At 33.7% G+C, this 15,239-nt stretch overlaps 1 protein-coding gene across 1 annotated transcript; it reads right to left on the reverse strand.

Moving 5' to 3' along the window:
* Window positions 1–3,420: 3,420 nt before the first annotated feature.
* LOC132747382 (splicing factor 3B subunit 6-like) lies at window positions 3,421–12,669 on the reverse strand. Its single transcript, XM_060736745.1, has 4 exons — window positions 12,513–12,669; window positions 7,526–7,644; window positions 6,971–7,109; window positions 3,421–4,635 (listed from the first exon to the last, which is right to left on the reverse strand). Exons 1-4 carry the CDS (start codon window positions 12,534–12,536, stop codon window positions 4,528–4,530), a joined length of 390 nt encoding a protein of 129 aa, XP_060592728.1. The 5' UTR covers window positions 12,537–12,669; the 3' UTR covers window positions 3,421–4,527.
* Window positions 12,670–15,239: the final 2,570 nt, after the last annotated feature.

Here is a 15,239-nt window from a genome sequence, read left to right on the forward strand (position 1 = left end):
ATAATTGAAGGACTTGCCGAAGCAGAAAAATATAATTCTGTGTAAATTTATAAGATATTAAATTTATTAATGATATTGATCGGACTGCATGGATGTACAGACTGGCCTGGCTCTATACTGGTGACAGAGTCTCCTCAATTCTGCATCCAGCAATTTATATGATATAGACTGAGACGAAACTGCTAGTATTGAGTATACGACAAAAATGTATATATGATATTAAGGCAGGGTCTTTCAAATAGAATGGAAACGCGCTGTGTAAACCATTCTCGCTACAGGTATAACTCGGTAAAGTTTGCTATACGCAAATTATGTAAGTATTCAAGAAAATGGCGAAAATTAAATACAAGAGCAAAAATGAAAATTCTAACAATATGATGTTCTTTCAAAAGCTTTAAACTTGTTACAAAAGGATAAATATTTTTAGAAAATAATGCTTTTTAAAGCCTTATCTGTTGAAAACCATAGACCCAGATTAAGGCGACTGTTTAATGACTTTTTATCTTAATCAGTTTAGCAAATTCTATATTGCAAACGATCAAAATATACGATCATATAATCTGTCAAAAGTTATATACGGACTTTATAATACACAAACTATTCCTTATATATTTGAGGAAACATAAACATTTCACACCTATACTATATCACTATATTCCCGTCGGCCATGGCAAACCACCGTGTTGAAATTTGGATGAGCGTTAGACAAGGCATGGTGACGGGAAAGGCAAACGTGAAAAGTCGTGCTAGAAATTTAAATTAACAAAATAACGGTCACTGTAGTCAGTGTGCAATGGTAGCAATAGTCCATATCAAGACGGGATAAACGCTAACAAACAAAAACAAGAGCCCAGTTTGAACCGGGTGATGCTCCCCGAATAGGGTTTTGACACAGGAAAGTACACTTCTTGTAGTTTCAGAGTTATGTCCCTGACAAAGTTTAAATGTAAAAATGAAAAAAGGCAATAACTCCAACATAAGGAAAGGCAGTTACAGTTCTTGTGCACTGCACATCTACTTAATGAGGTCTATCTACCTACAAAGTTTCATGTTGATATCTCTTATAATTATCGAGTTATGTCTCAGACAAGATTTTTCTTAAAGGGGAGATAATTCACAAAAGGGGCAAAATAGAATTATGGTTCTTTGACAATGCACTCCGCCTCGATGTCCTCTACCAATGTGTGAATTTTAAACAAAATATCTCCAAGGGTTTTCAAGTTATGCTCCGGACAAGACAACAGACGGACAGACGGACAAGGCTGCGACCACATGCTCTCCCTTCGGGAAGCATACAAAACGTGACAGTACGTAAAAGGATGTAGGCCCGTAAAATCTGGAAAGGAATAATATCTGAAGTTGGTTTCCTATTTTGTCATGTTGTGCTCCGTTTTGTCACGGTTCTCACTACGACAGCGAATCTTACGGCGTGCGACATTTTGCAATATGGTATGTAAAAGTAACATTACATTATAGTTACGATCATCCAATGAAAATCATCGCAACAGACGAGTTGTTTTACACATGATTTTAGCATTTGTACAAGAAAAAAAAGAAAAATTACTTGAAGAGATAGTGTTTCACTTTCAGACTGTTCTTTAAACCCTTCTCGTTACAATTAAACATGTCTCGGTATAGTTTGCTATACGCAAATTATGTAAGTGTTCAAGAAAATGGCGAAAATTAAATACAAGAGCAAAAATGAAAATTCTAACAATATGATGTTCTTTCAAAAGCTTTAAACTTGTGACAAAAGGATAAATATTTTTAGAAAATAATGCTTTTTAAAGCCATATCTGTTGAAAAGCATAGACCCAGATTAAGGCGACTGTTTCATGAATTTTTATCTTGATCAGTTTAGCAAATTCTATATTGCAAACAATTATATACGATCATATAATCTGTCAAAAGTTATATACGGACTTTATAATACACAAACTATTCCTTATATATTTGAGGAAACATAAACATTTCACACCTATACTATATCACTATATTCCCGTCGGCCATGGCAAACCACCGTGTAGAAATTTGGATGAGCGTTAGACAAGGCATGGTGACGGGAAAGGCAAACGTGAAAAGACGTGCTAGAAATTTAAACTGACAAAATAACGGTCACTGTAGTCAGTGTGCAATAGTAGCAATAGTCCATATCAAGACGGGATAAACGCTAACAAACAAAAACAAGAGCCCAGTTTGAACCGGGTGATGCTCCCCGAATAGGGTTTTGACACAGGAAAGTACACCTCTTGTAGTTTCAGAGTTATGTCCCTGACAAAGTTTAAAATGTAAAAATGAAAAAAGGCAATAACTCAAAAATAAGGAAAGGCAGTTACAGTTCTTGTGCACTGCACATCTACTTAATGAGGTCTATCTACCTACACAGTTTCATGTTGAAATCTCTTATAATTATAGAGTTATGTCTCGAACAAGATTTTTTTCTTAAATGGGAGATAATTCAATTACAGGGCTAACCAGAGCTATGGTTCGTTTGCAATACACTTCTACCCAATGAGATCTATCGACCTACAAAGTTTCATGTTGACATCTCTGATAATTTTAGAGTAATATCCCGGACAAAGTTCAAAGTGTAAAAATAATTAAAGGGCAATAACTTCAAAATTTGGCAAAGCAGAGTTACAATTAATTCTTATGATTGTACTGCACATCTAATCATTGAGATCTATCTACCTACAAAGTTTCATGTTGATATCTCTTTTTTTTATCGAGTTATGTCTCACACAAGATTTTTCTTAAAGGGGAGATAATTCACAAAAGGGGCAAAATAGAGTTATGGTTCTTTGACACTGCACTCCGCCTCGATGTCCTCTACCAATGTGTGAATTTTAAACAAATTATCTCCAAGGGTTTTCAAGTTATGCTCCGGACAAGACAACGGACGGACAGACGGACAAGGCGGCGACCACATGCTCTGCTCTCCCTTCGGGAAGCATACAAAACGTGACAGTACGTAAAAGGATGTAGGCCCGTAAAATCTGGAAAGGAATAATATCTGAAGTTGGTTTCCTATTTTGTCATGTTGTGCTCCGTTTCGTCACGGTTCTCACTACGACAGCCAATCTTACGGCGTGTGACATTTTGCAATATGGTATGTAAAAGTAGCATTACATTATAGTTACGATCATCCAATGAAAATCATCGCAACAGACGAGTTGTTTTACATAAACTTATTTTACTGCTGTACAAAAATTCTTTACTTGGCTCATTTTCGAAGAAATTTAGGCTTACTATTATTTTCTAAGAAATTAAGGCTTACTATTGTTACAGTTTCTAACGATATTCAATATAGAGCAACAAGTTAAGGTAACTTGATAGCCAACCGACATACAAATCATACATTAAAGGTTTTAAAGTATCAGTCAAAAAGTTTGGAATGGGTGTAAAATAAAATATACAGTATCATTTTTTAAGTGACATTTATTCATGGTATTTTTGCGCTATGATCATGGAGGTGAAATAATATACAAAACAATGAGCAAATGTAACAGCGACCTCTCACTGCCAAGAGATGTCATTAATCAAACAAAAATATGTGTCTCACATGAGTGAATATAATTAATTAATTATACATGTATTATAATTCACTTTGGCTACACATTGTACTATCTTCAGAGAAAAAATATCAGCCCTGGATTTATCAGAGTGCAAAATTTCTTAAGGGTAAGGTATATTCCAAAGTGAGGTTGACCCAGAGGGGGAGGTTGGGGTGTCATGAATCAAAATTTTGCTGAATTTCACAAATTTTTGAGAGATTTTCAGTTTATATTCAAATATAAGAGGGTTCCTCTTACTAGCCATATCCAAGTGGTGACCACTAAACCCTGTCCCGTTCTCCACTGGATCAACAAATGATTATTTCAAACCAATGCAATGTATATAAGTACATAAAGATTCAAAACAAATAAAATATTCTCTCAACAACATATTCGATACAAATAATGTGAATATATTTACCAATTTTAAACATCTTGTACAAATGCTAAAATCATGTGTAAAAAATTATTAAAAATGGGGCGATTCTTACAGATCTCTTTTTTTTTAAAATACAATTTTCGTATAAATACGAGTCTATTTCCAAACTTTATGTTCTTGTGCCATACATAATATGTGGAATGTTACATTATAACATACACTTTAGAAGAAAAAAGAAACTGACAATATCTAAGTTACTTGTAGACACTTTTCTTCATTTATTACACTGTGCCTTACTACAATATTTAATTATTAAATTAGAGCTATTAACTTTTGTATGTATGTACGCGTTTGTCCCTGAAGAGTTTGAATGTTTTTGTTTTTTTACAAAATTAAGTTTATTTTAATATCCTGTTTGGTGGCAAATCCTGTATGTAGTACTAACATTCAAAGTTATGGGAATTCTCTTACACAAATCTACAATTTTCACACACTAGAATTAGTTGACAAACCATTCATAATTAGCTGATCACAACATACAATACAAACAGCCAAGATCACTTTAGTCCAATAATGTCAAATGTCATACTGTTACTAAGATTTTGGCTTGCTTGCGTGTATATCTGGTGTACTTAATCCATATTTCTGTTTCATTTTGTCAAGTTCTTCTTTCTTTTTATCTGCATCTATTTTCTTGAATGCCTGAAAAATAAACAAAACATTATGATAACACACTGTGTTTGACATACATTATTAAGTTATACACAATGCAAGTGTATCTAATTGCACCTGTAAGACTGTGCTTGAAGATAATCAGTAAGGAATTCCATACAGAAAAATGTCAAGGTTAAACAGAATTCAATGAAGACCAGATGCTTTATGTTAAAATATCCAGCATGTCATATGTCAAAAGACAGCAATCACAGCATGTGGGGCCATATGCAAGTGGTCAGTGAGTCTGGCTAATAATCTAAGCATTGCTGTCTTTGTGGGCTCAAACCCATCAAGGTCAAGCCATTACTTCTTTGAGCATGAAACTTCCCTCATTTTCATTTCTTAGTACTGGTTGGTCTGTGTGTATGTCTATGAGCCAGAAGCTTCCTACATGTACACTACCCTCCATAATTAAGTATACACTTATGAATAATATGCTTTTTGTCAAATTTTGCGCTAATAGCTAACATTATTTCAATTGTTTTGTCTTCATTCTGTAATGCAGGTAATCTTTATTAAAAGGGAGAGAATAAAAACACACCGTTTCACTGTTTTCAGACAAATTATGCGTTGATTTAAATTTGAGGCAATTCTTTTCAATTCACCAAGTTTTTTTAAAGTGAGATTTGTCAAAAACAAATTCAATCCAAATCATACAATCAACATGATCAATGCGTGAAATGACATAATATAACATTTTTGGACAAAAATCATCAATAGAACACAACAATAAAATGGTTCGTTTGACAGAAGAACAGCGGGTAGAATGTCTGGTCCGTCACCAACATGGAGAGAGAATCACTGCCATCGCAAGAGTCCTTGGAGTCACCAGGTAAGTGTCTTTTCTTAAGTTTTAACTCTTTTTTATGTCTTTACCAATTAAAATGAATGTCTTGACCAAGTTTTATAGAAATTGACCTGATATTTGTCTTAATATTTCTTGCAGGAAGACAATTTACAAGACATTGAAGCGCAAGAGAGAGACAGGACGACTGGCTGAAAGACCTCGTTCAGCGTGCCCTAGACTTTCAAATATGAGAGATGATTGAGCCATCATTAGACTCAGTCTCAGAGATCGTCAGGAGACTGTGCCTTCCCTCAGAGCTTCATGGGAGAGCTATGGAGTCTCAGCCAGCCTCACCACAGTAAGGCGTAGATTACAGGATGCTGGTTTACATGGACGGAAGGCAGTCAGGAAACCTCTGTTGACCCCGGTTCACCGGCAGAAGTGCATTGCCTTTGCTCAGAAGCATGTTGATTGGACTTGGGTTGACTGGAGTGCTGTTCTTTGGACAGATGAGTCCAGATTTACTCTGTTCCAAAATGATGGAAATGTGTTTGTCCGGGGCGAAGTTTTGAAAGGCTTCACAATGACTGTGTTGTGCCAACAGTGAAGTTTGGGGGTGGTGGAGTGACTGTGTGGGGTGCAATGTCATACAGAGGCCCAGGTTTTCTCCATACTATTCACGGTAACTTTAATGCACATGGATACATTGACATTTTGAACAATGTTGCAATCCCCTCTGCCCACTACCTTGGATATGGCGACTCCTACTTCTTCCAAGATGATGGGGCTCCATGTCACAGGGCCAGAATAGTCAATGTCTGAAAGCAGGAGCATGACATTACTGACATTGGACAGTGGCCACCACAAAGCCCTGAAATGCAGTGTTCGCGACTACAGATCAAGAAATCTTACCGATTTGGAAGCCAATTGAAGGGATGCTTGGGACAGAATACCTGTAGAGAGGTGTCAAAGACTTATAAGAAGCATGCCAGAGAGAATGATAGCTGTTATTGCTTCCAAAGGAGGCTATACACGTTATTGAAAATGAATTATTGGCAATGCTGCTTCATATCGTGAATTGGTATTTTGTATACAGACTTTTAAAAAAGTTCTTAATGTTGTTTAATGACCAAGTTCTTGTAATGCAGACTTTTATTTGTCAATGAATAACAAACAAACTTGATATTAAATGAATTAAATGCCAAATAAAATATTTGTTTAAGTTTAAGAGCTGTTTGTTTTTGCCTATTTTATGAAATATCACACTGTATACTTACTTTTGGAGGGTAGTGTATTATACAATCAAAATTTTTAAAAACAATAATAAACAATAATAAACTGCAAGAGTCTGAGGTTATACAATTTGCAATAACACCATACTGTAGCAAAAATGTTTCAATCTGCAATTTTAGTCCAAAGATTGGAAAACCTATTTTATTTTATTTTCAATTTAGAGTACATGGCCCAATGCTGACTATAAAACCATACAAAAAATGCATGTTGATTCACATACATTGTATTCAAAACAGTTCTTACCTTATTTGACTGATAGTAGAGGACAACAAGATATCTGTTACATACATTAAACCCTGACAAATGATCACAGGCATTTTTAGCATCAAAGATGTCTTCATACACCACAAAAGCTGTTCCTTTTGTATCTGGTGTATTTCCTCTGAAAACAATATATAAAAAGTTAATAATCAATAACATTCATAAGTAAATCAAACTATGGTCTACCTGTAATGTAAACATTCTGTATCAGAACTTGTTTACGTTTCCTGTTTGTATATCAGACAAAATATTTGCAAATAGCCATCCTGATCAGTGATGGCAAACCACACAAGTTTACTGTTTATCATATAACAAGGTTCCTTTATCTGTAGAAGTGTTAAAATTGCCACAGAGATGTTTACAAAGTGTGAACTATGAAAGTTTGCTTATAAAACTATTCTAATGTTGCTCTAACAAGCAATGTTAAGTTGACTTTATTCAACATTTCTTTTACTATTCAGAAAGATTTATTTGTACATGTATTTTCAGTCCAAACAAGCAGGGTTTTTTTTTTATAAATCACAGAAAAAAACTTACACTCTTATCTGTCTAATTGCACCATACTTGCCAAATATATCATACATTTCTTCTGCAGTGATTTTGTATGGTAAATTTCTGATGTATAAAATGCGGTTGACTTCTGGCGGAAGCCGCACCTGAAATTGAAATTATAATTAAAAAATTCACATAAATTCTCAATTTCAACACAATAAGACATTTTAAGAAGCATAAGTTGGTCAAGTGTGGTTAAGAATTTAAGATGTAGCCAACTCCATAATCCATTTCCTGATGTCACTGGAAAAAGTGGAATTCCTGCACATTTGTCAAACTGTTTTTTTTTTCCTCTACAACACAGACCATGCACTTTATAAGCAATATTTATACACACATCATAACGGATCAGAACATAGCTGAAGAAATGGTTTTATCATTACACTGACGATTACAGGATCTTACATGTGGTACAGGATAAACATTTACTCTCAGGTTAGTTGTTTTCACTGTGACATCACCTAATCGAGTCTACAACAAACTTGGATCGCGAGAAATGAGCAGAAAATGTTGAATTATTCCTACATTTTTAATTTTAAAAAGTTAACAGTGGTATTAGATGCAATTAGTTACGTTTATTGTTTATCAAAATGGTCTTTCGGATCGAAATGGCCCGAAAGACCATTTTGATATGTTGGCTTGTTTGAGGTAAATTATGATGGGGTGGGGAAAAGGGGTTTCATTCCTAGTGTTTATTTATACTATATAATATATATATAGGGGGTGTTTTTAGTATATTATCATTAATATTGTTTATTTGATAGCATCATCCTTCGAATTAGCACTGACTTGGAAAATCATGTGTTATATAAACATGAAAAAGGGGAATTAATTCTCACTAAAGTGACATTTTCCAAATATTTTTTTTCTGGTTATGTTATACATTATGCTCAATAAACAAATAAGTTTCAAAGAAATATCTTTATTATTTTTCTAGAAATTCAGGGCTCATCCGGAAGGGCGATTCAGGCGAAAACTTCGCCGTGTATATTTCCATTTCGCTCTCCCAATTGATCAAAGAGAAGTCAACATCGCCGATAAAATCTTAATTCCCAAAGACTAATTACTTGGCGATGTAAAGAGCAGAGATTGTATCCGCCCATTTGACGACTGCTAATTATCATTATCCAATCAGAGCGTCGCTTTTATACTACCTTCTACCTGTATGCAAAGCGATAGACCGCCTACTCTAAACAGTAAATAATGAGAGCATCGGCCCGAAACGGGTATAATTGCGTGACAGTTTTGCGATAGGCGATAATTATAGATTGTTTTTTCCCCGATCATCTAAACACGTGCAATATCTTCCCTAATTAATATACACGCGGTGTTTAACCCGAGTAATGGCGATGTGCAATGGGTTTTTCACGGCTATCACAAAACTGTTAGTCAATTAAAAATAATCAATTTCATTAATGATCAGCGACCGGATTAAAAACTTAATTATAGTTTTGAATGATTTCAGTCCGTTAACATGAATTAAAAATTGTTATGTCGCTCACATCATGGCTACAGGGCAAAATGCCCAAACCTAGCAGTAAAAGAAAAACTACGAATCATGATGGGCATGCTACATATCGGTCGTATATCATGTGTATATAACAACAAATTTTGTCAGGAAAGAAGTGTTCTTATAGTTTCAATATATATATTTGTTCTACTGTCATAAATATGACGCTCATATTAAGATTTATCAATATTGTAAATTTCAAAAGGCATTATTTATAAAGATATTACGAGTTAAACATTTCATGAAAATAAAGGGAGGTAATTAGACATTTATTTTCTATAATTTCTCAGTCAATTTTTTCAATAAGAAATGAACGTATGTAATTTTAGTGATCAAATATAATGTGCACAAATGTTTGCAGTACATATTTTACATATTCTTCGATGTTTGAAAATTGTTTTATAAGCATAATTATATGCACATAAATGTGACATTACAACATACAAGATCTTAAAAGAATTTCTGTAATCATTTTAACAGAACAGACAGATATTGTTCAGCAATATCCAATGCAACTTTATCTTCTAATAAAAGTGAGGAATGTATATAATAAAAAAATTAATTTATTCATCATACTTTTTTTACACATTATTATCAATCAATCTACATGAAAATAAATAAACAAATATTTAGAGAAAGCTTATAAATAGATTAATTGTGTTTATATTATAGTTAAAGGATGTATAGCCATGCATGTTAATGCATACACATTGGGTTCTTTCCCTTCTCCCTATTTTTCGCGAGGAAGTCACTTCTCCCTAAAATTTCCCCCCAGGATGAGCCCTGGAAATATGATTTTTTTATGTCATAAGCCCGATCGGGCATTTTCACCAGCCTGTTTAATGGAATCAGGGTCAGCTCGACCCTAAAACATACTTGGCCCTCGAGTCAGCTCGGCCCTATTCCAACTCTGCACGGGTCAACTTGGCCCATAATTATATATTACTGGTAATGATTACTTTTATAACTTTTGATATGTTTTCATCATAAGTCTCATGGTTTAACATTTTCACACTAACAGACCTCTACTCAAGGATATTGAAAAGTTTTATAGACGAAAGTACCAATTTGTATGTGAATTTGTAGAGAAAGAAAGAATTTACAATTTATACGCATGTTTTGCTACTCCAGATTTTTTGTAAAAAATATCGTTAAAACAGCATTGGTCTTATTAAAGAACAATTAGTATTAAATACAGTTACTGGGATCCTACATGTTTACCGGACAATCAGTTTTACCGGACAAAATCTATTCCTGTCAAATAAGACTTTATTTTTTGCTCTGATTCAAAAATCATCCGGTCTGAATCGTACACACACTTTCTATTTCAAAGTAAATAACAACAAAACCACTCTCAGGCAAATGTTGTTGATTCAGTTCTTTATTTACTTACATACCCTTTTGTTTACTAGATATTCCATGACCTGGTCATGCGAGGGCATAATCTGTTCTGCACAATTCCCTAATATTGAGGCCCTTAATGTGTTATTTTAGATAGGTTTTACTTTTAATTCTTCTCAACGTTACCTCAGGAGACAATCGTAACATATTTTAATGATAAAAAGTAATTCAAATTTTGTTAAAACAATATCTCGTTGTTGTCATTTACAAAGAAATGCAAATTAAAAAACATATAAGGAAACGGGTTACGTTTATTGAGTTAATAGTGTTAAGTTCAATTACACCCCTATATTGGCCTCTTCGTAACAAGCATGGCTGCCGCGTCTATTTTAGTGACATACTGGGTTTTTCCAGTATTTTAACATTGCCATTCAATAGTCGTAGTTTCCTTGCTTAATTTCAATTTAAGATCTAAAAATATTTTGAAACACAATGTCCGGTAAATTGAGTTGTTTAGACGATTTTTTCCTCTTTTAATGCCCTACTTTAAAGACACATTTCTACGGTCAGATGTTTAATTTTATGTTTGATTAAGGAATGTTTACGTATATTAAGAACCCACAATTATTTGGGTAAAATTTCATTCTTTTTTATTATCTTAAATAAAAGTTACAGCGAAGAAACATCATATTTTGTCCGGTAATATGTAGGATCCCAGTACATTTATTGTCACAAACATTCAATCTAAAAACTCTATTTATTGATCAATATTTAACATATATTTTCTTGATATCTCTTCTAAACATGCTTCACAAAGGGAAGTGGCTAGCCGTATGGGCCCGTACGGCTAGCCAAAAGTTCTAGCCGTACGTGAGTCACATACGACTAGCCTGGACACACTGTATTGGCTAGCCGTACGGCACTTTTCAAAATAATATGGAAGTCGAAAATGCATATGTTATTTTGTGTCTTTAAACGACGATTTTAATCAAATCTCTAAATTTGTCCTAGTGTGTTCACTTTAATAAAGATGCTCCGCAATTTTGCAAAAAAAAAATGAATACGAGTAAGCGTTGTATAATCTATCTTAATAAAATTAAGTGTCAAAGTTGCATGTTATAACGTCCTTAATTTTCATGCTTATGATTTGTATGAAAGATGAATTATTAAATCATTATTGTTAATTAAGCACATGGATCGAATAAATAATGATCGGAGGGGAATAAATAAATAAATGAAAAGAAAATTAAAAAAACGGTGAAAGGGAAAAATAATTTAATAATGCAAACTATCCTTAATGATGGACGATGAACAAACTTCTATACCGTCGGTATTTGACGCAATTATCATAGCCCGACAACAATTATTTTCGGTGTTTTTTTTTTTTTTTTTTTTTCAATTTAAAAATTAAACTTAATGAAACAAAAAATGATTATTATCAAAATTTTGTAAACTATTTCAATTGATGTTATTTAACTGCAACCAAACGCTATTTTTTCTCGACGTCTTGTGATGACAAAGTACGTACATTCTTTACTAGCTGTAGCCAACACGTCGATTAATCTCTAAAAAGTAAACATTCTTGACTAAAATCCTCGCTTAAAGTCATAATTAACATATGCACTTTCGCCTTCCATATATTTTTGAAAAGTGCCGTACGGCTAGCCAATACAGTGTGTCCTGGCTAGTCGTACGTGACTCACGTACGGCTAGAACTTTTGGCTAGCCGTACGGGCCCGTACGGCTAGCCACTTCCTTCACAAAGATAATTTCAAACAATACGTACAGGTACACTGCCAACTGATCATAAGTCTGAATAACTTTATAGTAATTTTCTCCTTAAAATTTTTATTAACTAAACAATCTAAACTATATGTTTTCAATAGAGGGCCGAGTTGACCCGTGCTGAGTTGGTATAGGGCCGAGTTGACCCTTTACCTGTTTAATGAGCGTCTAATGACCATGACTTAAAAGCATGTTTTATTCACTTGACGTATCAATCTCTCTTTTATTTAGAAGTTTTCAGCTGATAATCTACATTCAAAGACATCAAAACTTATAATATAAAGTATTTCTATCACAAAACAATATATAATAAACAAGAAATGATGTTTTTCTTACGTTTCCTTTTCTTCCCATCGCCATCTTGAAATTTTTATGTAGACTGTGTCATATTTGGAAAGATTGTTTATTTGAACGACAATTCATTTCAAAAGGCGGAAAGAAAATTTGAGCTTTTTGTGTAACTTTTATAATTTTAATAGGAATGCATTAAATCTTATTTTCGTAGCCGCGATCTTATTTTCGCGAAAATAGCTTATTTTCGGTATCCATCTAGGAAAAGGGCTTCAGTTTAAATTTAAAAAATAAAATAATGCAACATTTTGAAGAAATAAAGTTTAGAAAATATTTAAATTTTAATGCAGGTAAAGCTAATGTAATATGAAAAAGGCAAAGCCTCAAAGCGAGCTCGATGCACTTTTTACGTGAAATAGTATGAAATAATCGCTCAATTTTATTTCAAATGCAGTAACGAGTGCGTGTGACGTCACACGTACTGTGTTAAATATGGCTCCGCCCCTGTCGTGAAATGAATAACGAGTTTTGAAAACGTTGATAAAACTTTGTTTATTTTGTTTCACTCTATAATTTTTCAAGCGAAATAAAGATTATCTAAAGTGAAATAAATGTAAAACTTAAAACGTTTGCGACATTAAAATAGCGTACTTGATTTGTTTGTTTTGCACGTGCTGTTTGGCGCTACATTGTGACGTCAAGTAAACAATACTTTAAACGTCTGTACAGCGTTAACGACTGAATAAAAGATATTGGTGTTCGGATTCATTTTCTTAATTAGACCATTTTCTTTCATTCTAGATAGTTTTCACAACAAAATTCGACAAAAAATTGTTCTTATTTATCAAATTTTTCAAACAAAATGGCGCCTTCAATTATTATTTTTTTATACACAGCTTCCGTTATTCTGGTTCCCTGTCCAACTATGGTTCCCATAGACGTGCGCGGGTGACCAGTCTAGACATCCGTTTTCAGTCAGAATTCCTCAGTTTTTATCGTAATCCTTAAATTCGAAAGGTTGCGATGTGTCCAATTCGGTACTTTGGACGAAAGTTTTCAAAACCATCACTTAGCAGGTACTCGCGTTACCGTAAAGCTCGCTTTGCGAGCAGGCCCTTCGGGCCAGCTCGTCGAGCTCGCTATTAACATTAACGTTAATCAAAAATGTATATAGATCTGATTAATTCTAAATTTGTTGCTGTAGCCATTACCTTTCAAAACACTCAAAGAATAGTATTACATTTGTAGCATTAAAATTTGATCCGCTCCATGTTTGATCTATGTAGGTAATGTTAATCTCTGTTCAAACTAATAATTTATAATATATATGTAATAAAAACGGCTAAATTGAAAATGTTGTAGGTTCGTTTTGATTGATCCTGAATTTATATTAAATCACTGGTTCTCACAACAGCAACTATGTAGGTCACCGTTTATTTCTCATTAATCACGGAATTTAATTGCAATTAAAGTACGTGCATACATTGAGATGAAAATTATTCAGCAATCGAATACGTCATTTATTTCAAAGGCATCGGCTTTATTTCTATTTTATTTTTTTTTATCACGGTGACTTTTTAACATGTCTAACTAGTCATATTAACCAACAGCGTATGGTTATAATAAAGTATTGAAGAAGCTAAATCAATTACTCGTATTATCAGTCACAGACCCATTTACTAGATATTTAGGAGTATCCTGATTTGGGTGAGGTTTCATCACCGTAGGTCCAACAAGTCATTTTATTGCAAAGGTTTTTCAAAATAACCATGAACTATTCTACATTTGTGTAATTGAAAATTCTGGAAGAGGCTGATTCCTCGATGAGCTAATGGTTAATAATCGCTGAGTCGTTTCATGCTGTCCATGAGAGATAATAAAAGGCTCAACATCCATCATTTCTTTAACAGTGGTGTTCAATTCGCAAAATACGAAAAACAAGATCAACAAGAAAGGGCTACTTTCAATGTTTCAAGCATCCCCGAACACAACACAGCAACACAGGACCACCGGCATGGAGCACAGCATGACAGCAAACAGGACCAGCAATGGGGAAAATTTTAGACTTGATTTTGTGTATCTTCTTTGTTTTATCAAAATCACACTGTTTTCAATTTCTCTAATAAAATAGCTTTTCTGACGTACAACATGTCACTGCATGAGCTTCAAGGAATTAAAATTATCGTTTAACTGAAGTGATAGTGCCATGTCTGAATGTCATATTCTTTTTATCATTGTCTAATTTTATTTACCTAATAAATAACGTGCCAATTAGCCAGTCTATAGTCGACCGTTCTAAAACTTAACAGTTGAGAGAGGTAACGACTGAGGCAGTGTCACTCACTTCATTTGCTCTGCACTGTTGAAGTTCACTCCGCCTTAAATTCGTCGCTTGAAAACTGTAATGTTCTATCTCCAAATTTTCCAAAATCAAGTTAAATACACAATTTTGTCCAAAATGGACTGTTCTATCTCCTTGGCATGTTATATTAGTGCTTCACAGCTTCATAAATAAATTATAACGAAACCATCCTGTTCTATCTCCACAAATTTACTATGTCTTGATAAATAGACTGTTCTAACTTAGTGGACTAATCATATCATCGATAAATATCACGTGACCTGTGGGATATATGCAACATACTGTTCTAAATCCAAAATTATCGTATCAAAACATAGCATCAAATCACGTGATAGCAGGACACCCGCCATGTTGTACGAAACATATGAGTTAGATGGTTTGTTGTTTATTTAATATATTAATACTAAATA

The sequence above is a fragment of the Ruditapes philippinarum genome, unplaced genomic scaffold (assembly GCF_026571515.1).
Source record: "Ruditapes philippinarum isolate M1 unplaced genomic scaffold, ASM2657151v2 ctg4056_1_1_1_1, whole genome shotgun sequence".
NCBI lineage: Eukaryota > Metazoa > Mollusca > Bivalvia > Venerida > Veneridae > Ruditapes > Ruditapes philippinarum.

What these genes read in the sequence shown, in the direction of transcription:
- LOC132747382 (XM_060736745.1), bottom strand. Translation starts at nt 12,536, where the DNA reads ATGGCGATGGGAAGAAAAGGAAAC. An exon ending in GCAATTAGACAGATAAGAGT is followed by an intron (nt 7,110 to 7,525) that starts GTAAGTTTTTTT and finishes TATTGTTTTCAG; the next exon opens with AGGAAATACACCAGATACAA. An exon ending in TCTACTATCAGTCAAATAAG is followed by an intron (nt 4,636 to 6,970) that starts GTAAGAACTGTT and finishes TTTATTTTTCAG; the next exon opens with GCATTCAAGAAAATAGATGC.